Here is a 26,934-nt window from a genome sequence, read left to right on the forward strand (position 1 = left end):
CAGCAAAAGCATTTGATAAGATTTAGCACCTATTCCTATTCCTGATGAATACTCTCAACCAACTTAGAAGTGACTGTCCTCATCTGATAAATAGCACACATAGAAAGTGTTAGTCACTCAGTCGTATCCAACTCTTTGTGACCTCATGGATAGCCCGCCAGGCTCCTCCATCCTTGGAACTCTGCAGGCAAGAATACTAGAGTGTGTTGCCATTCCCTTCTCCAATACATAGAAAACCTACTGCTAATAACATATTTAATAATAAATTTTGAAATACTGAGAATTTCTCCCCTATGATCAGGAACAAGTATATCTGTTCTCACAATTTCTATTAAACATTTTACTAGATATTCTAGCCAGTCCAATAAGACAAGAAAAAGAAATTAAAAGCAAAATATTTGAAAAGAAAAAGCAAAAATGTTTTTAGTCACAGAAAACATGATAGTTTATGTAGAAAATCCAAACAAATCAATATATAAGCTATAATCAATATATAAGCTAATCAATATAAAAGAATTAAAAAATGGATTTAGCATGGGTTTCAGACACAAAGTCAATAATCAAAAATCAAATATATTTCTATATACTATCAGCAAAATAATTATAACATGAAAACTTTAATCCCATTTTTTAGAAGCACCAAAAAAAGAAATACTTATAAATACAACTAATAAAAGATAAGAAAGCCGTCTACTGTGAAAACTACAAAATATTGCTGAGAAAAATTAAAGCCTTATATAAATTCAGAGCAATATCATGTTCATGAATCAGAAGATTCACCATTAAGATATCTATTCTCCCCAAATGTGAATATTCATCACAATCCTAATCTCAACCCAATAGACATTTTTGTAGACATTAATAAATGGAGTGTAAAATTTTTATGGAAATGCAAAAGAACTAGAGTGGTCAAAACAGACTTTAAAAAGAAGAAAACTAGAATTACGTATCATTCCATCCTTACTAGAACAGTTCAAGTTAAAAAAACTAACCACACCAAATATTGGTGAGAATGGGGAGCAACTGGAACACACTTTGCTTGTAGGAGTACAAAATGTTAACGCTTCTTTGGAAACAGTTTGGCTGATTTTATTATTATTATTAAACAACTCAAAAATGAGCAAAAGTCTTGAACAGACACAAAAGAAGATATAAGAATGGTTAGTAAGCACTCAGATAGGCATACAGAAAGATGCTCAACATCTTAAGTCAACAGGCAAGAGCAAATTAGAAAGCATCCCATTGCTGCTGCTGCTCAGTCGCTTCAGTCGTGTCCGACTCCATGTGAACCCACGGGCTGTAGCCCACCAGGCTCCTCTGTCCATGGGGATTCTCCAGGCAAGAATACTGGAGTCGGTTGCCATGCCCTCCTCCAGGGGATCTTCCCAACCCAGAAATAGAACCAGGGTCTCTTGCATTGTAGGTGGATTCTTTACCAGCTGAGCTACCAGGGAAGCCTCACTTCATACCCACTACAATGGCTAAAATTAAACGCTGACAACACCAACTGTTGACAAGGATGTGGAGCGATTAGAACATACATTGCTGATAAGAGTGTAATGTGGTAAAACCACTTTAGAAAACAGTTTGACTCTTAAAAAATTAAACATACATCACAACCTAGCAATTCCACTTCTAGGGATTTACCCAAGGGAAATAAAAACAGACATGTTGATAGAAAGATATAAACAAGACCGTTCACAGAGGCTTTCTTCATAAAGGCAAAAACTATAAACAACTCAAACATCTATCCCCAGGAAAATGGGTGAATAAAACTGGTTATTTTTACAACTGGATGGGCTTCCCAGCTGGCAGTAATGGTAAAGAATCTGCCTGCCAGTGCAGGAGACATAAGAGATGTGGGTTCAATACCTGGGTCAGAAAGAGCCCCTGGAGAAGGGAATGGCAACCCACTCCAGTATTCTTGCCTAGAGAATCCCATGGTCAGAGGTAGCCTGATGGGCTACCGTTCACAGGGTCGCAAAGAGCTGGACATGACTGAAGTGACTTAGCACATACACATGCATACAATGGAACAATCCTCAGTAACAAAGAAACTACTGATACACATATAAGGACATGAATAAATCTCAGAAACATCCTAAGTGAAAGAAAGCATGCATGAAAGAGTATATACTGTATGACTCCTTCTACGTGAAGTTCAAGCATGGATAAAACTGATCTATGATGTTAGAAATCAGAATAGAGGTTGTTAAGGGGTGGGGATCTTCTGTGAGGTGATATATGCATGTATCAAAATTCACCAAATTGTAGACTTAAAATGGGTGTCTGCTGGTATATGTAAATTTTATGTCAGTTAAAGAAAGATGTTTGCACCAAGATTATTAAAAGTTTTTTAATGGAAACAAGTTAAATATTTTCTGGTAGGGGGTTCGGAGAAGGCAATGGCACCCCACTCCAGTACTCTTGCCTGGAAAACCCCATGGACAGAGGGGCCTGGTGGGCCATAGTCCATGGAGTCACTAAGAGTCGGACACGACTGAGTGACTTCACTTTCACTTTTTACTTTCATGCATTGGAGAAGGAAATGGCAACCCACTCCAGTGTTCTTGCCTGGAGAATCCCAGGGATGGGGGAGCCTTGTGGGCTGCCGTCTATGGGGTCACACAGAGTCAGACACGACTGAAGCGACTTAGCAGTAGAGGGTTAGTTAATAAAGTGTGTACCCAAATTCCACAGCCATTGAAAATGATACTAGGTCGGTGGAACTCCCCTGGCGGTCCAGTGGTTGAGATCCACCTTCCAATGCAGGGGCTGTGGGACCCAGGGTGTTCCCCTGGTCGGGGAACTATGATCTCACAAGCCTCTGGGCAACTAAGCCCACACCACACCTAGAGAGCCCCGCTCTGCAGTAAGAGAAGCCTGTACGCCACAAGCGGAGAAAGCCTGCATGCCACAGCAAAGCCCCAGTGCAGCCCTTCCCCAACGAAATAAAGGGTCTGGGGGTTTTCTTCAAAGTGAGACTGGAGGTCACCTTGAGAGGTAAAATTCTGGATGTTTTCACTTTTCTACACCCAACATGTACTTGCTTGTGCAATAAGAAAAAAATATTTCTAGATAGATGCAGATATTACAGTTAATTCTCCTTATTCAGGGTAGCCACAGTTCATCGAGTCCCTGGGGAATCCTGAATCAGTGACTACTGAACCAACACTTGTAGGGGAAATACAGGATTAGATTCCTGTGAGTATCAGGTCACAGCATTTTCGTCAACTGATCAATACGATCAATACATAACCTTGTTTTATGTGGGCTTCCATCTAAAGACATCTTATTGAATATACATTGTAGATTCATTAACATTTAACCCACAGCCAATAGAAGCACTATAACTCATGCCAAGCAAAGCTCACTTAACACATGTTACTTTCTCAGGAAGTCACATCCGAGTCTTTTTGCATTAAGAACATTGGCCGGCGCTATGCTTGGGGATATTTTAGACAAGGATATCACTCTCCCCTGCCAAAAAAAGAAAGGCACAAAAATGCAAAAAACACAGCACTGAACAGACTGTGAAAAGGACGCTTGTTTGCATGAGAACTGAAACCAAGAAGCAGGGAGCCAAAAAAAAAAAAAAAAAAAAGAAGCAGGGAGCCATCCGGTTCAACCTCCTAACACGGGAACACACGCGAGGTGACTCTAATTTTTTATCACTCTGCACACAGTTCTTGAATGGCCACAAAAATGCTTCAGGTATTAATTTGGGTTACAAATAAATTTTAGTAAAACTAACAAATGCAGAATCCTCAAATAATTAGGATGGGGGACTTCTCTGGTGGTCCGGGTGGCTAAGGCTCCATGCTCCCAAAGAAGGGGGCCCAGGTTCAATTCTTGGTAAGGGAACTAGATCCCACATGCCACAAGTGAGAGTTTGCATGCTCCAACTAAAGATCCCGCATGCTGAAACTAAGACCCGGCACAGGCAAATAATTAAATAAAAAGATATTTTTAAAAATAATTAGGATCAACGGTATATAGACATGAGGCTTCCCTGGTGGTTCAGTCGGTAAAGAATCCGCCTGCAATGCAGGAGCCCCGTCTACAAAGGACAGCATTCCCAAGCCTCGGGCCAGCACTCCTGGGGCATCCAGGGAGGAAGTAGAAGGGGAGACCTAGCAGAGGGAAACAGGTCCAGAGCCAGGCTATCTGGGAGGCGGGAGCCACCTACCCCAGGCAATCCCAGCCCAAGTCGTAAAACCAGAGACCCGACAACTTGGAAGGAAGGCCAGACACATCAGAAAAAAAAGGCACTTCTCCTGGGGAATCTCATCTGAGGCAAAGCGAAACCACGGAGGAGGGCACCTCTGACCTGCGGGCTTTCCAGAGAGGTCGGCCTGGGAACCGAGTGGGAGTTCACAGTCCAGGCCCCTCCACAACCATCTCAGGAATGTGTCTGAAGTCACAGACACCGCTCTGACTTTGCCTTCTGATGGGTTCGTCCTTGGGAATGTAAAGTCGTTACCAGGGCTTCCAGAAGCCAGTCCCAACCTCAGCCAAGGGCCTCCTGATCCCAGGAATCCCTCAAACCCATAGGATTCCCAGGACCCTCATGCTCACAGCTGGATAGGGACCATTCAACCCCAAGGCTCCCTGAAAGAGGCAAACCTCATCCCAAGCCCTAATATGCACACACGTCCTCATCGAGGCGGGCAAGTCTGGAAGATCCTTTCAGAGGGGAGGGCTGGCAGAGGCTCTGAGGCTGAGAGTGTCTTGCGATGTGCTGACACCTCTCACTAATTAGCTCAGGATGCCCAGACGTTTCTGGTGAGTGCGCTGATAACCCACATCAGTGCGGTTGACCAGGGACGACCTTTCTTCTGGAGGGGAGGTTCCACGTACTCTCAAGGGCAGGTGCCTCTGGGGGCATTTGACCAGGTCAGAGTCACCCCGTCTCCTCTCCCAGGAAGGGTGGGCCCCCAGCCCTGCTTGAATCTACTGCTGTCCTGGTGGGCAGAACCTCCCTGAGAACAGAGCTTGACCCCCAAACACCCCTGGCCTGATGCTGCTTGCCAAATGCCGTGCTTCATCCGTGCAGTCTGCAAGAATTACCCAAAACATGTGCATGGGCCCAAAAGGTGATGACCCAACCTTTCAATGTCACGGAGCCCACTTCAGGGCACGGGTCATCCTGGGAGAAGGTCACCTTGTTTCCTTGCCATTCATCTCAGGTTACAGCTCAGGTTCTGTGAAGTTGGATGTTAACTTGTACAAAACTGCAGAGATGTAAATGATTTCTCGGTAGAGAGGACAACCTCAAAAGTTTTGTTTTATTGTTCTGTAGGATCTAACTTGGGCTTCCCAGGTGGCTTGGTGGTAAAGAACCCACTTGCCAGTGCAAGAGACAGAGGAACTTGGCAAGCTACAGTCCATGGGGTTGCAAAAGTCGGACACGACTTAGCGACGAAACAACAACAAATAGTATTTTAACATACATGTAACTAAAATCAGGCTTTCCGGAGGCTCAGTGGGTAAAGAATCCACCTACAGTGCAAGAGATGCAAGAGACTGGGGTTCAGTCCCTGGGTCAGGAAGATCCCCTGGAGGAGGGCATGGCCATCCACTTCAGTATTCTTGCCTGGAGAATAGCCAGGGACAGAGAAGCCTGGCGGGCTACAGTCCATGGGGTCACAAAGAGTCAGACATGACTGGAGGGACTATGCATACACACATAACTAAAATCAGTAAGTCAGGGAATAAAAAAAAAGACGAGAGAGGAACGTGTTGTCAGAAAGTCAAGGTTGAGGACAGCTGCTGTTTCCAAATACAAAACCGACTCCTGAGCCGGGGGATGGCCCAGCTCTTCTGGAGAACCGGGTGAGCTGCAAATCTGTTCATCAGGCTGGACTCACCTTCGCTGGACGTGAGCGGGGTAGCAGTGGGCTCTGTCACCCGCTCTGATTCCCGCCTAAGCGCTGCTATCTGGCCCCTTCGGGCTCCAGAGTCAGACTGAGCCCAGGGCCCAGGGCTCAGAAGGGACATCTGGCCCTGGGCCTCGCCCTCTCTCTGAGCACCAGCTGGGCGGAGGGGCCAGTGGGGTGAGGCCCTCCTGCTCCTTCCACCTACCAGGCCCATCTGCCTTATTCTACAACAGGTGTGGCTTCAAGGCTCACAGGTCCTCATCTGCATCTACTCCGAGCCCACATACCCAGCTCTGCCTGCCCCAGCTCCTGCGTGAGTCGGAGCCAGAGCAGAAGAAATAGGCTGTGCGTTGAATTTCCTCCCCAGGCCGGGGCTTACGATTCTCCTCCAGGCCTGGCCCGAGCAGTGCACACACGGACCCCACCTTGGTGCCCCCCAGGCAGGGTGTCAGGCTCACCCCAGCTGGCTGGTCCTGAGCGTTTAGTTCGGAGATGCTTGGGAGAAAGAAAGAATGTGAAAAAGAGAGGAACTCCTCCCAGAAGGAGGGCAGGCGGGAGAGGAGCGTAGAGACTCTGAGGACTGGCCTGGCCAGCAGCCATCCCCCGACCCCCTTATTTAAAAATTAATACAATGATAAACCCAGTTACAGGTAAATGACAATTCAGTACATTTAGCTGGATAATATAAAAATTTACATATTCACAAACACATAGCTCCTTCATCAACATTGATCATTTTAGTCCATGTAGTCAAAGTCTTCTGGCATCCCAGAGTTTTTATCGATTTTATTTTCTCCAAACCCAAATTTTCCTCCGAGACTCACCCTCGTCACAGTTGCTCCCAGTAAAGCCAGGGCAGCACCTCCATTCCAGCGCCGTCACCGTTCGGTAGGACACTCTGTATGTGGGTCTGATCAGAGTCCTGTAACTAACACAAGGGCAGCATCAGGACAGTGTGAGGGCCCCCCTCCGCCCATCGCAGACCCCACTCCTGCAGAGACCACCCAGCCCAGCCAGATACAGAAACACAAATACCATATAATATCTCATTTATGTGGAATCAAAAAAAAATGAACTTATTTATAAAACAGAAACAGACCCACACGCATAGCAACTAAATTTATGGTTGGCTCAGACGGTAAAAAATCTGCCTGAAATGCGGGAGACCCAGGTTCGATCCCTGGGTCGGGAAGATCCCCTGGAGAAGGATCTGGCAACCCACCCCAGTATTCTTGCCTGGAGAACCCCATGGACAGAGGAGCCTGGTGGGCTACAGTCCATGGGGTCACAAAGAGCTGGACACAACAAAGCAACTAACACACACATACACACACACAAAGGGGATGGAGGGATAAATTAGGAGTTTAGGATTAACAGATACACACTACTACAAAAAAAACAGATAACCAAGGAGCTACTGTATAGCACAGGGAACTACACTCAGTATTTTGTAATAACTTCTAAGGGAAAAGAATCTGACAGAGAATACATGTACGGGGTTCCCAAGTGGCACAGCAGTAAAGACTTCGCCTGCCAATGCAGGAGACACAAGAGACGGGGGTTCAATCCCTGGATTGGGAAGATCCCACAGAGCAGGAAATGGCAATCCACTCCAGTATTCCTGCCTGGGAAATCCTATGGACAAAGAAGCCTGGCGGGCTACAATGGGATCGCAGAGTCAGACACGACTGAGCACCCACACGTACATATAAAACTGAGTCACTTTGCTGCACACCTTAAACTAACATAGTGTAATTTACACATTGGAAATCAACTATAATTTAAAAAAGGAAAACATACATATGATTGATTTTCACAAGGGGCAAAAGTCCAGCTTTATGATTCAATTTCCATCAGGGCTTGATCAAGTCTGCACAGCTTCCTCTTGAAAGCAAAACTGCATGACTTCACAGAACTTGCATCTGCTGACACCAAGCAACTTAATCATGAATGGGAAAATTATGAATTAATTGAGAGCAGCAGGCATAATGTTTTTAGGCACACTGTTGACAGGAAAACACATAAGTCACGTTTCGAATTTCAGAAATAGTGCGCTAAATCTGAAAAATCCTGTTACACTAATTTTTCTTTGGGGAAAAAAAAAAAAATCCTCTCCCTTGTGTTTCGTAAACATTCCAGCAAAGCCGCTTCCCCCTGGAGCTCTAAGTTGGGGATAGGGGAGGAGGAAGGGTTGGCAGAGCGCAGCCAGGCAGGGGCTGAAACCTTCGAAGTGAGGGGACGGGAGTCTGCAGGGAGAGGTGCCCAGGGGCAAACCCAGGCCTCGGGGACCCTCAGATCCATGGCAGGAAGATCTCAGAAAGCAGCTGGCATAGGCCACTGGGGTGGGGGGGCGGGAGGGCAGAGGACCAGTCAATGTCACCACTCCTCACAGCAAGGGACCTGAGGAGACACAGCAGGGTAGGTGAGCTTGGGTCCAAGGAGTCCAAACAGACTGTCTGCATAAGAAACATGGTATCTCCGACTCAACGGACATGAGTTTGATTAGACTCTGGGAGTCGGTGATGGACAGGGAGGCCTAGCATGCTGCAGTCCATGGGATCGCACAGAGTCAGACACGACTGAGTGACTGAACTGAACTGATAAGAAACATACAACATTTCTCACCCACGAGTTCACTCACACACACACACACACACACACTCACACTCTCACAGCTGCTTCTTGCTGCAGATCTCCCAGCCAGAAACAGGCCCATCTGGGGAAAGGAAGATGCTTTAATTGCAATTTAAAATGTCATTTTTTAAAATTGGAGTATATAGTTGCTTTGGGGCTTCCCTCATAGCTCAGTAGGTAAAGAACCTGCCTGCAATGCAGGAGACCCAGGTTTGATTCCTGGGTCTGGAAGATCCCTTGGAGAAGGAAATGGCAACCCACTCCAGAATTCTTGCCTGGAGAATCCCACCGACAGAGGAGCCTGGCGGGCTACAGTCCATGGGGTCGCAAGGGCTGGACACGACTGAGCTACTAAACGACCACCATAGCTGCTGTACAATGTTGTGTTAGTCTCTGCTATACAGCAAAGTGAATCAGCCACACTGATTCATATATATGCAAACATACAGCCCCTCTTCCTTGGATTTCCTTCCCATTTGGGTCATGACAGAACGTTGAGTAGAGTTCCCTGGGCTACACAATTGGTTCTCCTTTTTTTTTAATTTTTGGCCGCACTGCATGGCATATGGGATCTTAATTCCCTGACCATGTCCCCCACATTGATAGGGCAGAGTCTTAACCACTGAACTGCCAGGGAAGTCCCTTGGTTCTCATCAGTTATCTATTTTACACATTAATAGCGTATATATGCCAATGTCCCCAGGAGGAGAGCATGGTAACCCACTCCAGTATTCTTGCCTGGAGAATCCCACGGACAGAGGAGCCCAGTGGGCTACGGTCCATAGGGTCTCAAAGAGTCGGACACGACTGAAGTGACTTGGCACACACGCCTGCATGCCAGTCCCAATCTCAGTTCTAAAATTAATTCTTAAAGGCAGATTGTTGCTCTGGCTAAGAGGGGCTGGAAAAGCGAGGGAACCCCTCCCATAACCACAGCACCATGGGGTAGATGGAGCCCCGGGCGCTGGGGGCACCAGCTGAGAATTTAGGGTCCTGACCCTAATTCACGATGGGAATTGCACATGTTCCGGAACCTCCCTGAGCCTGTTTCCTGGTTTGCATGCTGAGGACCAGGATGCTGGGTGTGAGGCTCAATGGAAGGGCATGTGTGAGAGCAGAAAGGGATGTGTAGGTGCTAGGTTCACAAAATACAGCCCTGATCTCATTCCTCCTGGCCCGCACCCTTTGGTCATCCCCACTGTGGTCAGGAGACAGTCTGAGCTGTTTAGCCCCGGGGACCAGCCCTTCTCCAGCTGCCGTGGCTGCCCCCAGGCCCCTTGTGCCATCGGCTGCGCCTCGGCCTCCAGCCCAGGAGCCCTCCAAAGGGCTCTTCACTGTGTGCCTTGAGTGATGATGGGGACAAAGTGATAGCAGATACAATGAGAGCTTTGACTACTTGCCATGTATCAGGCACTGTTCTGACACATAACAATCCTAACAGGGGGATGCTATCACCATTCCTAATTTACAGATAAGGAAACTGAGGCACTGAGAGCTTCAGTAACTCTATCAAAGTCACACTGCTAGAAGGTGGTGGAACTAGATTCTGCCAGGCAGAACTGGCAGAACTTAGGAATACTAACTTGTGTGCATGCAGTAGCAGGGCACCCTGTTCCTCTCTGCATCTGGCCAAGGTACTGAGACGTGGCCCCTGAACCAGAGGGAGAGCTCAGTCCCCAGAGAAGGTCTTGTTTTGCCCCTCATTCCAAGCGAGGGCCATGGGCTGGTCTATCCCATGTAGGACCAGAAGCATCTGGGTGGCTGTGAAGGCCAGGAGCAGGGCCTGCCAGTAGGTGGCGCTGCTTCACCAGTCCAGCAGCCCCAGCAGGCCGGGGCTCAGACCCTCCACCCTCCCCTGAATGCCCAGGGCAGGTGCAAGTGTCCATGGGCTTATTGCCATTACTTTGCCCTCCTATGTCCATGAAGAACTCCCTTCCACTGGGGTCCAGTCCACAGATCCACTGATCTTTCTAAAATGATTCTGTTTTGTGGCTGACCTCTCTCAAAACTTTCCACAGCTCCCACAGACCAAAGACCACACTCTCCAGGTCAGCGAATAAGGCCCCACCTAGCGTCCTGCCCTCGCCTCCTTGCACAACCACCAGCCAAGGCTCCTCCCCCCACAGCACAACAAGCAGTTCTTCCTGCCTCCTGGCCTTTGCACGTGCAGGCTCCTCTGCCTATTGGCCCATCCTCCTGTACTCCGCAGAGAAAAGCCCCAAGAGCCTTCAGGGTGTGATGCCAACATCCTCTTCCCTGTGAAACACCCCCCAGTCCTGGCCAGAGCGATGGGCTCCTTCCTCAGCAACCCCACACCCTGTACAGAGCTTGGCTTTACATGTGGGGTGCCTGCTGTATACCAAGCACCGGGATTACAAGAATGAAGGAGGCAGCAAGACCTCTCACTGTGCTAGAGCTGGCGGTGCAAATTCTGTATCATAGGTGTGAATATGTGCCTGTGCATGGTGCTTCCCTGGTGGCTCAGATGGTAAAGAATCTGCCTGCAATTCAGGAGATCCAGGTTCGATCCTTGGGTAGGGAGGATCCCCCTGGAGAAGGAAATGGCAACTCGCTCCAGTATTCTCACCCGGAGAATTCCACAGGCAGAAGAGCCTGGCAGGCTATAGTCCGTGGGGTCGCAAAGAGTCGGAAACAGCTGAGCAACTAACACACATGATGGTAAGTGCCAGGGAAGAAAGCACTGCGTTCACTACTCGCATTGCAATGGATTCGTTTTCTTTTGTTTTTTTTAGTTAAAATATAATTTACAGGGACTTCCCTGGTGGTCTAGTGTGGCTAAGACTCCACGCTATCAAAGAAGGAGCCCAGGTTCCATCTCTAATCAGGCAACTAGTTGCCTTATGCCGCATCAAAGATCAAAGATCCCGCATGATGCAACCAAGACCTGGCACAGCCAAATAAACAAATGAATATTTAAAAAGAAAAGAAGGAAAAATATCTTGCCATGCGGATGGAAGACCAGGTTCAGAAGCTCATATCACTTAGCCAACTGACAATCCAGGCTAAGGCAAGACGTCTTTCAATACACTAAAAAAAAGCATGTCCATGATCCTACAAGTAACGCACATGTTTATACCAAGTCATGGCTGGTTCCAACGCTTCAAAAGGTATCATGATTTTCATAATGTGAAAGTCAGCGGTGAGGCAGCAAGTGCCAATACTGAAAGTGCCAAAGCTTTTAAAGAAGAGCTGCAGAGGATAATTGTGGATGAGAAATATCTGCCAGAACAAATATTGAATGTCGATGAAATGAGCCTGTTCTGGAAGTGTGTGCCGGAGTGAACACACATTCATCAGGAGTCCAGGACAATGCCAGGATTCAAGGCTTTCAGAGAGCGCGTGGAAGGCTGCTTTGGGGGTGGAAAAGTTACTGGGCTCGAATAAAAGTCTTTCCTAATCTACCAGTGGGAGAACCCCAGAGCATTCAAGTATGTGAGCCAGGCATTCACTTCCCATTTGTTATCGCCATAACAAGAAAGCCTGGATGACATTAACAGTGTTTGAAGCCTGGCTTTTGAAGTGTTTTATCCGTCAGGCAAGAGAATATTGGAGGCAAAACAACATGCCATTCAAGATTCGGCTGATCTCAGACAAGGCTCCGGGGCATCCACAGCATATCAGGATGGGCATCCTGATGTCAAGGTTGTGTAGTTGCCACTGAACACAAGTGCACTCATTCCACCCAAGGACCAAGGCACCACAGCTACGTTCAAACCATACTATTGACACCAAATGTCTGTGCAGGGCCTGGAAGCAATGGAAACTGGTCGAACGCTCTGAGAGTTTTGGAAAGGTTTTAACATTAAACGTGCTACCCAGACCATGCATCGCTGCCTGTGGGAAGAAGTCACACAGCAATGAGTGAACACTGAACTGCACTTTGCAGAGAGTTTTAAAGACATATGTGAACATGTTCAAAGGTTTTAACCAAGATTCTGTTGTGGATGAAACAGTCCCGAGATATGAATGCTTGGTACAGACCTAGAACTGGACATTTGAAGAAGAGGATATTCGTGAGCTTGTTGGTACCGAGGGTGAAGAACTTTCCAATGAGGAGCTGTTCGAACTGGAGAAAGAAAGGTGGAGAGAAGTTGAGGCAGAGGAGGAAGTTATGCCCGGGGCACCAGGAAAGTTCACAGCAAAGAAACTGGCAGAGACGTTTGCTGCCATCAGCAATGGTGGAAGGATGTTAGAAGAAATGGATGTCAATTATGGGAAGTCCACAAGAGCTGACAGGCAGATACAAGATGTTCTTGCTTGCTCTAGAGAAATATACAACGGAGAGAAGAAACACACCATATAGTCGAAACTTGGTATCTTCCCCAAGAACACTCCACCTGCTAAACCATCTAGTGTTGATGACCCGGTGCCTTCTCCCAAGCTATTCTGGAGCCTCATCCGAAGAGAGGAATGGACGACCCTGTCTCTGTAGCTTCCCCGTCATCCAGCGATTAATCTTAGCTGAGTGCTGCAATCACTCTTCAATGTGCTTTCAGCGGTGTATGCTAACGGGGATTCTGTTTCTCACTTTTCACCTTCTCACTCTCATGTAATAAATTACATGAGATGGTCAACATTTCATTATAAAACAGGCTTTGTGTTAGGTGAGTTTGCCCAACTGTAGGCTAATGGAAGTGTCCTCAGCATGTTTGAGGTAGGCTGGGCAAAGCTACAACTTTCAATAGGTTAGGTGCCTCTAATGCATTTTTGACTTCAGGTATTTTCAACTTGCAGTGGGTTTGTGGTGATGTAACCCCATTGTGAGTCAAGGAAGATCTGTAGATAAATATAGTGTTTAGCTCAATGAACTCTGAACCTATGTATACACCAACATTCCCATTGCTCCAAAGTCCTTTTGAACGCCTTCCAAGTTGATTCTCTAGCCCCCAGGCATAACCATTCTTCTGACTTCTCACTAGAGATTAGCTTTGCCTGTTGTAGAATTTCATATAAATGGAATCACACAGCATGCACTCATTTGTCTGCATTCTTTCTCCCAACCATCATGTCTGTGAGGTTCGTCTGTATTGTTCAGGGTAGCATCTTTTGTTTCTTTTTATTCCTAAATAATATTTCATTACATAAACATACCACAATGTATCTGTTCTCCTGTTCATGGACTTCAGGGTTATTTCCAGATCCACTGTTGATACGAGTGTTTTTATACAAGTCTTTGTGGACAAATTTCCACTTCTTTAAGGTAAGGACCTAGAAATAGAATGGATGGGCCATAGGACGGATATATGTTTACCTTTAGTAGATGCTACAAACACATGTCCCAGACCTATTCGGATGAACGAGGTTCACGTGCCCAGCAACAGTGTGTGAGTTCCAGTTTCTCCATAACCAGTTTCTCCATAACGTTTGATATTGTCAGTCACTTTCATTTCAGTCATTCTAAGGTGTATGCAGAACTCTCATTTATAGTTTTAACCAAAGTTGAACTCTTTTTCATGTCTGCCATTTATTTATCTCCTTTTGTGAAGTATCTGCTCAGGTTTTTTGCCCACCTTTAAATTGGGTTTTGGGTCTTTCTTATGAGTTTGTAAGATACACAAGAGAGACCTTTTTCAAATGTATGTATTCTGAATGTTTTTTCCCAACCCGTGGTTTGCCTTTTCATTTTCTTAAAGTATATCTTTACTGATCAGTTGTAAATTTTTATCAAGTTCAATTATCATTTTTTAAATTTTACTATCTGCTGGGCAGGAGTCAAAGTTCATTATTTTCCATTTGAATGCCCACTTGCTATGGCACCAATTGTTGAAAAGACCTTTTTGCCTAAATGTTCCCACTAAAATTAAATTATTTTAGTGCCTTGTTGTGGAGAAGGCAATGGCACCCCACTCCAGTACTCTTGCCTGGAAAATCTCATGGACGGAGGAGCCTGGAAGGCTGCAGTCCATGGGGTCACAAAGAGTCGGACACAACTGAGCGGCTAAACTTTCACTTTTCACTTTCATGCATTGGAGAAGGAAATGGCAACCCACTCCAGTGTTCTTGCCTGGAGAATCCCAGGGACAGGGGAACCTGGTGGGCTGCTGTCTATGGGGTTGCACAGAGTCGGACACGACTGAAGCGACTTAGCAGCAGCAGTGCCTTGTTGAAAAAAATCAAATGAGTGTTCGAATGTGAGTCTATTTCTTGACTCTATTCTGTTCCGTTGATCCATTTGTCCATTCTTGCACCAAAACCACATTGTCTCAATTAATGCAGCTTACTAATAAGTCTTGACATATGGTCATGTAAATCCTCCAATCTTGTTCTCCTTCAAGATTGTCTTGGCACCTAGGTCCTTTATATTCTCATTGCCTTTTTAAATTGTCTTATCAATTTCTGCAAAAAAAAAAAAAAAAACAACCCACTATAATGTTGATAAGATTATATGGAATCTATAGATCAATTTGTAGAGAATTGGCATCTTAATAATTCTGGTCTTCTTATCCATAAACATAGCACTTGCTGTGCTGTGCTTGGAGAAGGCAATGGCACCCCACTCCAGTACTCTTGCCTGGAAAATCCCATGGACAGAGGAGCCTGGTAGGCTGCAGTCCATGGGGTCGCATAGAGTCAGACACGACTGAGCTACTTCACTTTCACTCTTCATGCATTGGAGAAGGAAATGGCAACCCACTCCAGTGTTCTTGCCTGGAGAATCCCAGGGATGGCGGAACCTGGTGGGCTGCCGTCTATGGGGTCACACAGAGTCGGACACGACTGAAGCGCCTTAGCAGCAGCAGTGCTGTGCTTAGTCGGTCAGTCATGTTTGACTCTTTGCAACCCCATAGACTCTAGCCCGCCAGGCTCCTCTGTCCATGGGATTCTCCAGGCAAGCACTGGAATGGGTTGCTATGTCCTCCTCTAGGGGATCTTCCCAACCCAGGGATCAAACCCAGGTCCCCTGCATTGCAGGCGGGTTCTTCATCTGAGTCACAAGAGAAGCCCAAACACAGCATACGTTTCCATTAATATAAGTCTTCTTTAATTTTTCTCAGCAGAGTGCCATCTTCTGTTAAATTTACCCCTAGGTATTTGTACTCCTCTGCTCAGGCTGCCATATTAAAATATAGTAGACTGGATGGTTTAAAACATCCTCACCAACACTTGACCCCAATGCATCCCTGCCCATCTGCGAGCCACTGATTGAGCAAGTCCTGCCTCTCTGAGCCCCCCTGTAAAGCCTGTCCTTGCCTCTGTCCTGAGCCCCCTGTGAAGTCTGGGCTAAGATGTAGCGGCATACAGATGATCTCTTGCTATCCTGAGACTCTCCAAATATGATGTGGAGTCTCCCATCTATGTCTCACTAACTCTGGTTGTTGCTGTTGCTGTTTCTTCCCAAGACAGACTAATTCTAGGGACTTCTGATCTCTGTTTTCGCTCCCTCTGTAGGGCAGATCCTGGGAGTTCCTTCACTGCCACTCGGCACATTCAAGGACATATATTCCCCAGGGGGTGGTTATTCACTCAACAAATATCCATGGAAACCTGGACCCTACCCTTCTCTGGCCCCTCCTATCAACGAGTCCAGGGAGATCAGTTCCACCAAGTAGATCCTACCTGCCCACTGCACTCCCTCACCCTGCCCTGGTCCGGCCTCCATCAGCACCCTCCCAGACAGCAGCAATGGGCCCTGACTGATGCCCCAGTTTCCACCCCCACCCCTGGTATTCCACCCCCCACTCAGCAGCTGGCTCCAGTGATGTTTTCAAAGCATAGGTCTCCTCCATGAACCCTTCCCAGCTTCCCTTCAATCTCAGGACAAAAACCAAATCCTCAGTATGACCACTTAGTCTTCTAAGATCTGGCCACTGTCCTTCCTGGCTGCCCACCCTTGCTCATGCCCACATCCACCACCTCCCCACCCCCACTAGAACTTCAGCAGTCACTGGCTTTTGAATTTCTGAACCCACAGGGCTCCTTCCCATATCAGGGCTCATCATGCACTGTTCCCTCTGCCCAAGACACCACTAACACCAATGCAGCCCCCCGTGCCGCTTCCTCTAGAAGCCCTCCTTGATCAGCCCACCCCTCAGTTCCACCCACTCCACCACAGGCTGAACCCCTTTGACTTTCACTGTCATAGAACCTTCATAGAACCCTGACTTCTCTCCTAAACTCTTATCACCCTTATAAGTATACACCCACCTGGGCGATCATTTGTCTGACATCTGTCTCCTCCACTAACCCCCAGGCCTAGTTCAGGGTTTGGCGTATCATACGTGCTCAGTAAAAATTAATGGAATGAATGAAACAATCCATGAATAATTTGCACCAGATGGAGTCCCAGGCTGGGAACTTCAGTGCTAACCGAGACAGGGTAGCTCCCAGGAGGAGCTCAGGGTGACATTCTTGGAAACTGATGGATGCAGGGATGGGGAGCTGGGCATGGCCACTTCCACCCACCAGGAGGGCCCAAAAAAGACTGCCCACATGAGGGGAGACTGGAGGGAGGCCTGCTGAGCTGACAAGGTGAGAAGGCAGCCAGCACCAGGAGAACTAGGAAATTTGGATGATGTTCGGGGGCAGAATGCTTTGACAGGCAGACAGAGCACTTGGGGCGGCTGTGAAAGCCTGGAGTGCAGGCAAAGAGTCTGGACTGTGTCCCTGGAGACTGGCCATGCTCTCCAGGCATCCAAGGATGCTGATCAGAAAAATATTTCTGAGCCTGCATGAGATCATATTAATTTATACATGTATATAAACACATATTATTTACCATCTTTGCATACATAAAAAAATCAGTAAAGCTTAATTTCTGTCTTATTTTGTAGATTAAAAAATAAACAGGAGATTTGATGTGGTTTTTCCACCCCTCGACAAGAGAGTCTCGTGTACCCACAGGGAGACCACCCTTCCCAGCCGTGGGGAAGCCACCCAGGCACTGTGGCTCAGAGGAACATCCGTGATCAGATCTGCTATCAAGAGAGACCCCACCTGCGTTGGCATGGAGGCCGGATGGGACAGAAGAGATGGGAGGTAGGGAGGCGAGCCAGGAGGCTGCTGGCCGAGAAAGGGGGTGGGGCAGGCAGGAATGGATGGCTGCAGGTAACAGAGGGGAAACTGAGGCCACAGAGGAGCAGGGGGTCAGATTCCAGGTTATAAAGTGGCAGAGGTTGGACCGAACCTGATCTCCTGAAGGGACCCCATGTTCTCTCCCAGGAACTGGAGGAGGGCCTTGCCCTTTGCAGCCCCCGGGACCCACTCAGTGAGCAGGGCGGTCATGAGGTCCTCGGAGATGCCTGGCCACAGTCCTCCGGCAGCCGCTCAAAGACTGTCCTGGATAGGGGGGAGATGAGTCCTGTGTGTCCCCAAAGGCGGTCCTGGGTGCCCAAGGTCACATGAGAGCAAATATGAAGGAAGAGCTCCGGAGAGAGATGAGACGCCCATCACTGGAGGTGTGCAAGCCAAGGTCATGGCTCTCTGGCCTCCAAAGGCGATGTCCCTACAACACCGTGAGGTCCTTGAGTGGGTGCCATCGTCCTGGGCAGGGTCCGCTGGGAATGACTCTGCCAGGCCAATGACCTCATCTGGGGGAGGCAGGCGCCCCCTCCCTCAGTGGGCACCGCGGCTCCTGCCCCGACCGGGCTTCCTCACCGGGGACCACCACGAGGAGGACCAGACTGGGAGGTACCGAGACAGACTGGAGACTCAACAGGAAACGGGAGTGGGGGTTTCAGAAAGGGAGGCAGGAGATTATTAATCTCTTGATTAATAGCAGCGGGGCCGGCGGGGAGGGGGCGGGGCAGGGGCGGTCCCACCGCAGTTCTTCGGCAGGAGGCAGGGTCCTCCGGGCGCTGGCCTCCCCACAGTCCACGCCAGGCGTTCCCAAGTGCAGACGGAAGGAACAGCAGGCCCAGAGGGCAGTGTCCCCCACCCAGGTCGTCGCTCACACTTAAGCCCGGGACCAGAGTCTACCGGTGGGGGACGGGAAGATGGTGGGGCGGAGGGTACCGCCGAGGCGGGGGAGGTGGACACATCCAAGCTTCTAGACCCACCCAGGCTGGCTGAGGAGGGGCAGGAAAGAAGGCCACGTTCTAAGAAAGCACTAAGTCCAGGACTTCCTGTGGCCTTGTGGGCTGCAGGCAACCCAGCCCGAGGTGGGAGGCTGGCTGGCAGGGGGCCGTCTGGCGGAGAGGAATGAAGGAGGCAGAAGTTCCGGCAAACCCCTCGGCTCAGCACATCTGGAAGAGGTTGGCTCTAATGCCATCAAAGAGCTCGGAGGGGCCAGGCAGAGAGCTGAGGGCAGGGAAACCAGGCTGAGGAAAACTTAACCCCCGCAGCCCCGGGGCTCCTCCTTCCGAATCTGGCTGGCCCTGCGACCACCGCGTCCAGCCGCTGACCAGGGGTTCTGGAGGGCGGAAGGGCGGTGGGTGACAACACCCCGACATCCGGCTGCAGGCCAGGGCTGTGTTTCCCACCCCGGAGCAAGATGGGGCCGTTTATCCCCATTTCCCAGGTAGGGAAACTGAGGCACAGGGAGCGGGCAGCACCCCTCATCCTCTGAACTGGTTCTGAGGGCCCTCGGGGCAAGGGTCCAGGTCCAGCCCCCTCACTACAAGCCAGAAGAAGAAGCCACCAGGGAGAAGACTGCCCCCCTCCAGGGTCTTCGGTCCTGCTGTTCCCTCTCCCCATCCTGCTTCCGCAGATCTCAGCTCAAGTGTCCCCCAGGGAAGCCCCAGAACCAGGGCTCACAGCAGAGACACCCTTCCCGCCATTGGCTGTGAGTCTTGGATGGACATAGCCCTCACGCCCCAGCCCCACCCCCATCTCTGAGAGGGAGGGGTCCTGATCTTTTTGCACACTAGTGCCTGGCACTTAAGTGCTCACTCAGAACTAAACAGCTAAACAGACCAGACACAGGCTCAGAGAAACCTGAGTCAGGGCCGCAGGTCCCGAAGCCAGAGCAGGTATCACAGGACCCGGGTCCACACTAGCGTGGACAGACTGGGCCCCAGGCTCAGCCCTCCAGGTCTCATATTGGTCTGTGAACACCAGTCTTGGGTGCCACCTCCCCCCACCACACACACACATTACAAAAATCCTACATAAAAAATCACAGAATGGGAAAATCCACACCGGACACAGTTGTAATACAATTTTTTTTCCTTTGTTTAAGAGGATGGATATGTTTCTCTAATGAACATTTGTTGAGAGCCTTCATGTGCCCAGGCTCTGGGATGAGGACACTGTGGTCCTGCCACAGTGATGTGTTCGTGGGTGGCTGGAGAGTCAGCACTGAAATCAGACTGCCTGGCTGCCACGTGGTTGCACCGGCACGGGGGATGGGTGCCCCGCCCTGGCCTTTTCTCCTAGCGCTGCTCTGACAAGGCGCCCCCACTCCCTCTGGGGTCCAAACCCCAATCCTCCCACTCCCTCATTTCCCCACCTCCCCCACTACCACCCACACCCAGCCCCGGGCTCCTCAGCACTTGTTCTCCTATGGCTGTCCTCTGCCCATCTTCACCAGCTGCCTCCCCACTCTCCCACCTCATTGCTGGCAGTTTACAAACACGCTCCTGTGTCTCCTGTCTTAAAAACCAACCAAAACACCTCCCTGGGCCCCGTGCTCCGCCTCCAGCATCCAAGCCCCATTTCTTGCTTCCCTCACAGCAAAACTTCTGGAAAGAGTGTTCTATTCTCCAGTCTTCATTCCTTCACCCCTCACTTTTCTCCTCCACCCATGCCATCTCAGCATCCATCCCCAACACTCCCCAAAACTGTCCTTGCCAGGGTCCCCAGTGACTCCATGTTGCCAAACCCAATGGTCCTCCATTGGCCCTCATCCCATTGGCCACCCAGAAGCCCTGAGAGACTCCTACTCTCCCTCCCAAAACTTTCCTCCCAGGACACTGGGTTTTCTGATGCTGCTTCTGACCTGGCTGCTGCTTCTCATCTCCTTAGCCCTACCTCCCAGACTGTTCTGGGATCAGCACCCCTTCTCCATCTACTCATCCCCAAGTTCACGTCCAGCCCCATAGCTTTAAATACCATCCGAATGCTTGTGATTGTCAATCATATCGTGTTCACACGCACATACCATCACACATGCATACTAAGTCGCTTCAGTCGTGTCCAACCAGCTCTTTGCAACCCCATGGACTGTAGCCCGCCAGGCTCCTCTGTCCATGGGATTCTCCAGGAAAGAAAACTGGAGTGGGTTGCCATGCCCTCCTCCAGGGGATCTTCCTGACCCAGCAGTCAAAGCCACATGTCCTGAGGCTCCTCCATTGGCAGGCGGATTCTTTACCACTGAGCCAGGAGGGAAGCTTGCACATACTGTTACATTTTAACATCTCTGATACTGAAATTCATGTAACAGGTGATGGTGTGCTATGGCTTAATTTGAAACATTCTTAGGTGCCATAGTATAATGCACTTCTTCCTACCAATGGCATATGAGAATCCATGAAATTCAATATGGCCCCAGAGTCTTCCTGGAACTCCAAACTTCCTTACTCAACTACTTACCTGATACCCTGTTCCCCATGGATCCCCCACAGGCATCTCAGACTTCACTTGGCCCAAGAAGAGCTGTTGGTTTCTACCTCCTGGGGATGATCTCTGGTTAGTGTCCCCAGTTCAATGAACGGCATGCCCAACCAGCAAGCCTCTCACACTGAAAATGTAGAGTTATCCCTAGTTTCTCCCACCCATAAGTGATCAGACACTCTGGTCATCTCAACTTCCAGAGCACCCCCTGAATCCACCCACCTCTCTCCACTTCCCCAGCTCTCACCCACTCTCATCTTGAGCTTGTGTCTACTTTTCCCTCAGCAGCCAGTGATCTTTTCAAAACCTAAATTAGCCCATCTCAGGGACCTCCAAAAAGTAGAGAAACTATAAACCCAAAGCAAGCACAAGGAAAGGAAATAGTGACCGACTGTATTTTCTTGGGGTCCAAAGTCACTCGGACGTGAAATTAAAAGACTCTTGCTCCTTGGAAGGAAAGCTATGGCAAACCTAGACAGCCTATGAAAAAGCAGAAACATCACTTTGCCAACAAAGGTCCATATAGTTAAAGCTATGGTGGTTTTTCCCGTAGTCACGTATGGATGTGAGAGTTGGACCATAAAGAAGGCTGAATGCATCAATGAAGAATTGATGCTTTCAAAGTGTGGTGCCGGAGAAGACTCTTGAGAGTCCCTTGGACAGCAAGGGGACCAAACCAGTCAATCCTAAAGGAGATCAACCCTGAATATTCATTGGAAAGACTGATGCTGAAGCTGAAGCTGTAATACTTTGGTCACCTGAAGCGAAGACCCAACTCATTGAAAAAGACCCTGATGCTGGGAAAGATTGAAGACAAAAGGAGAAGGGGACGACAGAGGATGAGATGGTTGGATGGCCTCACTGACTCAGTGGATATGAGTTTGAACAAACTCTGGGAGACAAAAGGACAGGGAAGCCTGGCATGCTGCAGTTCATGGGGTCGCAAAGAGCTAGACAAGACTGAGCAACTGAACAGCAAGCACAAGGAAAGACAAAGTATACAGAAGAGCAGGAATCAAATTAAAAATAGAAAATCAATAGAGAAAAATCAATGAAACCAACAAGCTGGTTTTCTGTAAAGATCACAAAAATGACAAGGCTCTAGCAAGACTGACAAAGAAAAAAGGAAAGAAGACACAAATTATCAATATCAGGAACAACATAGAGAAGAGCATGACACACATCAATTTAACAACTTAGAAAAAAGGGACCAATTCATCAAAAAACACAAAGTACCCCAACTGACTCAATATGAAATAGATCATTTGAATAGCCCCATAACTATTAAGGAAATTGAATTTGTAGCTGAAAAACTCCCCATAAAGAAATCTCCAGGCCCAGATGTTCACTGGAGACTTTTTCCAAATGTTTCAGAAGAATTAATAGCAATTGTACATAATCTCTTCCAGAAAATAAAAGAGGAGGGAGCACTTCCCAACTTATCATATGAGACCTTGATACCAAGTTCAGACAAAGACAGTACAAGACCAGAAACCTGCAGCCCAATATCCATCGTGAATACAGACACAAAGACCCTTAGCAAAATATTAGCAAATGGAATTTGTATTACATTTTTAAAAATTACACATCACGGCCAAGTGGAGTTTATTCCAGGGATGCGATGTTGGTTCAGTATTCCAAAACCATTCAATGTAATCACCATATTCACAAGCTAAAGACATCCCATGACCATGTCAATCAATGAAAAAAAAAATTTTTTTACCAAATTCAGTGCCCATGATTAAAAACTCTGAGAAAAACAGTAATAGAGAGAACTCCCTCAATCTGATAAAGAACATGGATAATACAAAAATTTTACAGTTAATATTACAGTTGAAAGTGAAATGCTTTCCCTCTATAATTGGGAACAAAGCATTCTCTCCACTCTTATTTATGAGTCCTGAAAGTTCTAGCCAGTGAAAGGGCAAGAAAAGGAAATAACAGACATACAGGTTAAAAAGGAATAAACAGGAGTGTTTCTATTTACAGATGACATGATTGTCTTTGTAGAAAATCTCAAGGAATCTATACCCAAACTCCCAGAACTAATGTGTGGGTTCAGCAAGGTCATAGGATCCTAGAAGATCAATTGTGTTTCTATGTACTAGCCGTGAACACATGGATATCAAAATTAAAAATTCAATTTTACCAACTGTATTTAAAAAAACGCCCTATTTACAATCATTTAAAAAAAAGAGAGAATTTATATGCCAAAAACTATAAGAAATCCAAGAAATCAATGAAGAAAGATGAAAGAAATAAAAAAGTATCTAAATAAATGAAATCCATATTTCTGGATTGGAACAGTCAACATAGTAAAGATATCAATTTTCCTCATGTGGATATACAGGTTTAATGCAATTTTTATTAAAATCTCATCAAGATTTTTGGTCGATAGAGACAAAATTAGTCTAAAGTTTATATGAAAAGACATAGGAACTACAGTAGCTAAAACAGTTTCAAAAGAGAAGAATGGGGGCTTCCCTGGTGTCCAGTGGTTAAGACTCCAAGCTTCCAATGCAAGGGGCACAGGTTCCATTCCTGATTGGGGAACTAAGATTCCACATGGCCCATGGCACGGCACCCCCCAAAAAATTTTTTTAAAAGAGAGAAGAAGAAAGTGGGAAAAGTCAGTCGACCTGATTCCAACTCTTACACAGCTACAGAAATCGAGACTGTGTGATACTGGCAGAACTATAGACACACGTATCAATAGAATAGAAGAGAGAATTTAGAAAGAGCGAGACGTGACTGTGCCCAAATGATTTTTGACAAACATGCAAAAGCAATTTGATGAAGGGAGGATGTTTTCAACAAATGGTACCAAAACAGCTGGGACACTGCATAGACCAATAAAACGAACCTTGCCCTAAATTACACACCTCGTGCAAAAATCAACCTAACCTGGACCACAGACTCGTGTGCTAAATAAAAAACTATAAACTTTTTAGAAAAAAAAAATAGGGGAAAATCTTCTTAGACTTGACACCAAAAGCACAATCCATAAAACGAAAGACTGATCCACTGAACTTTGTTCAAATTAAAAACTTTTGCTCTGCAAGAGACTGTCATAAGAGGATGAAAAGGCAAGTCACAGAGAGGGAGAAAATATTTGCAAACCATGTACCTGACACTGGGTTAGAATACATAAAGACACCTCAAACCTCTACAGTAAAGGAAAAAACCCAACTAGAAAATGGGCAAGCGACATGAAGAGACAGTTAATGAAAGAAGATATACAGATGGCAAACAAGCACATGAAAAGATGCTCAACATTATTAGCCCCTAGGGAAACGCAAATTAAAACCACAGTGAAACAGACTGCACAGAATGGCTGAAATAAAATATAGTGACCACACCAAATGCTGGCCAGGATACACGAAACTGGATCACTCAGACATTGCTGGTGGGAATGTAAAATGGTACAGTCACTCTGGAAACAGTCTGGCAGTTTCTTTAAAAACTAAACATGCAAATACCATGTGACCCAACAACTGCACTCCTGGGCATTCACCCAGAGAACCAAAAACCGATGTTCACAGAAACGTGAATGTACACAAATGTTTATAGCAGCTCTATTCATTACAGCCCCAAACTGGAAATGACCCAGTTGTTTTTAAATTAACAGACAAATGGTTAAACTAACTGTGGCACATCCATATTACAAAATACTACTCAGCTAGAAAAAGGAAGAAGCTCTTTTGTGTGTGTACTGGGCACAGCATGTGGGATCTTGACACAACAGTATAGATACTTTGTACAAATACTTCTGGTTGTTCACTTAAAATGGTTAAGATGGCAAACTTTATGAGGATCTTAACACAATGTGAATTTACAATGACCTTGAAATAAAGTTTAATTTAAAAAAAAATCCTAAAGCAAGTCATTTATCATCAGTACCTAACCTTTCAATGGGGACTTCTCTGGTATTTCAGTAGTTAAGAATCCATCTTCCAATGCATGGGATGCAGGTTTGATCTCAGGTCAGGGAACTAAGATCCCATATGCTGCGGAGCATCTACGCCCGTGCACCGCCACAGCTGAGCCCAAGCACCCCAACTACAGAGGCCAGGTGCTGCCATGAAAGAGCCTGCACGACGCAACACAGATCCTGGTGCCACAACTAAGACCAGACACAGCCAAATAAACAAACACACATTTCAAAAATAAAACCTTCCCTGGCTTCCCAACACTCTCTTACAATAAAGTCCAAACTGACCCTTGCTGAGATCAGTCTCTGCCTCTGTACTGTCCTCACCTGCTCTGCTTCTGGACACGGACCTTTCTCTCTCAAAGTCCTTCATCCAGGACCTTGCTGCCTTAGGGCCTTTGCACCAACTGTCTCTACCCCATCTTCACACGGAAGCTCTTTCTCTCGACTCAGCATCCAAGTCATCTCTTCAAAGAATCTCTCCCATGTCCTCTAAAGTTCCTGAGTCTTACTCAGTCACGTTACCCTTTTTAAATTTCCTGAACTCATTAGGAGGGTGTATTTTTTTTCTTGTTTTCATATTTCAGTTCAGTTCAGTCGCTCAGTCGTGTCCGACTCTTTGCGACCCCATGAATCGCAGCACGCCAGGCCTCCCTGTCCATCACCAACTCCCGGAGTTCACTCAGACTCACGTCCATCGGGAGAAAGCAATGGCACCCCACTCCAGTACTCTTGCCTGGAAAATCCCATGGACGGAGGAGCCTGATAGGCTGAAGTCCATGGGGTCGCTAGGAGTCAGACACGACTGAGGGACTTCACTTTGACTTTTCACTTTCATGCATTGGAGAAGGAAATGGCAACCCACTCCAGTGTTCTTGCCTGGAGAATCCCATGGACAGAGGAGCCTGGTGGGCTGCTGCCTATGGGGTTGCACAGAGTCGGAAACGACTGAAGCGACTTAGCAGCAGCAGCACGTCCATCGAGTCAGTGATGCCATCCAGCCATCTCATCCTCTGTCGTCCCCTTCTCCTCTCGCCCCCAATCCCTCCCAGCATCAGAGTCTTTTCCAATGAGTCAACTCTTTGCATCAGGTGGCCAAAGTACTGGAGTTTCAGCTTTAGCATCATTCCTTCCAAAGAAATCCCAGGGCTGATCTCCTTCAGGATGGACTGGTTGGATCTCCTTGCAGTCCAAGGGACTCTCAAGAGTCTTCTCCAACACCACAGTTCAAAAGCATCAATTCTTTGGCGCTCAGCCTTCTTCACAGTCCAACTCTCACATCCATACATGACCACAGGAAAAACCATAGCTTTGACTAGCCGGACCTTTGTTGGCAAAGTAATGTCTCTGCTTTTAAATATGCTATCTAGGTGAATATAAACTCCACTGGGGGACTTCCCTGGTGGCTCAGACAGTAAAGAATCTGCCCTCAATGCAGGAGACTCAGGTTTGATCCCTGGGTTGGGAAGATCCCCTGGAGAAGGGCATGGCAATCCACTCCAATATTCAATCCCATGGACAGAGGAGCCTGGCAGCTACAGTCCGTGGGGTCACAAAGAGTCAGATATGACTGAGTGACTTTTGCTTTCACTTTTTCAAACTCCATCAGAGAGAAGATTTAGTCTTATTCACCATCATATTCCACTCCTGCCCCCATGGCACAAAGTAGGTTCCTTTATAAACATTTGCTGAGACCCTTGAGTGCCTGAACAAACGCAGAGAAAAAGGCCTACGCAGGGCTCCTGCGGGAGAGGGTGGGGGCGCAGGGAGGGACTGGGGACACATGCCAATCCCCCAGTGCATTCCAAATCGGCCTCACTGTGCCCAGATTTGGTTACACTCATGTTTTCACAACCACACCCTCCCTTCCCCCACCTGCATGGTTTTGTCATAAAAATGTCATCAGGGTGTAATGAAATAACATGATGACTTCATAGTGCTCAGCAAAGAGAGGCCCCACCAAGGATTATGGCCCTGCTG

The 26,934-nt window shown here is 47.4% G+C and overlaps 1 protein-coding gene across 2 annotated transcripts in view; it reads right to left on the minus strand.

The window, feature by feature from the left end:
- COL26A1 (collagen type XXVI alpha 1 chain) overlaps window positions 1-26,934 on the minus strand; it is a 164,854-nt gene that overhangs the window by 86,391 nt on the left and 51,529 nt on the right. The window contains exon 3 of one of the 2 annotated variants that reach the window (XM_061402020.1): window positions 6,704-6,807. In XM_061402020.1, the coding sequence (XP_061258004.1) occupies window positions 6,704-6,807 (104 nt within the window). The remainder of the gene's footprint in view (window positions 1-6,703; window positions 6,808-26,934) is intronic. The other variant, XM_061402021.1, reaches the window with a different exon arrangement.

This window comes from Bos javanicus, chromosome 25 (genome assembly GCF_032452875.1).
Source record: "Bos javanicus breed banteng chromosome 25, ARS-OSU_banteng_1.0, whole genome shotgun sequence".
Taxonomy (NCBI): domain Eukaryota; kingdom Metazoa; phylum Chordata; class Mammalia; order Artiodactyla; family Bovidae; genus Bos; species Bos javanicus.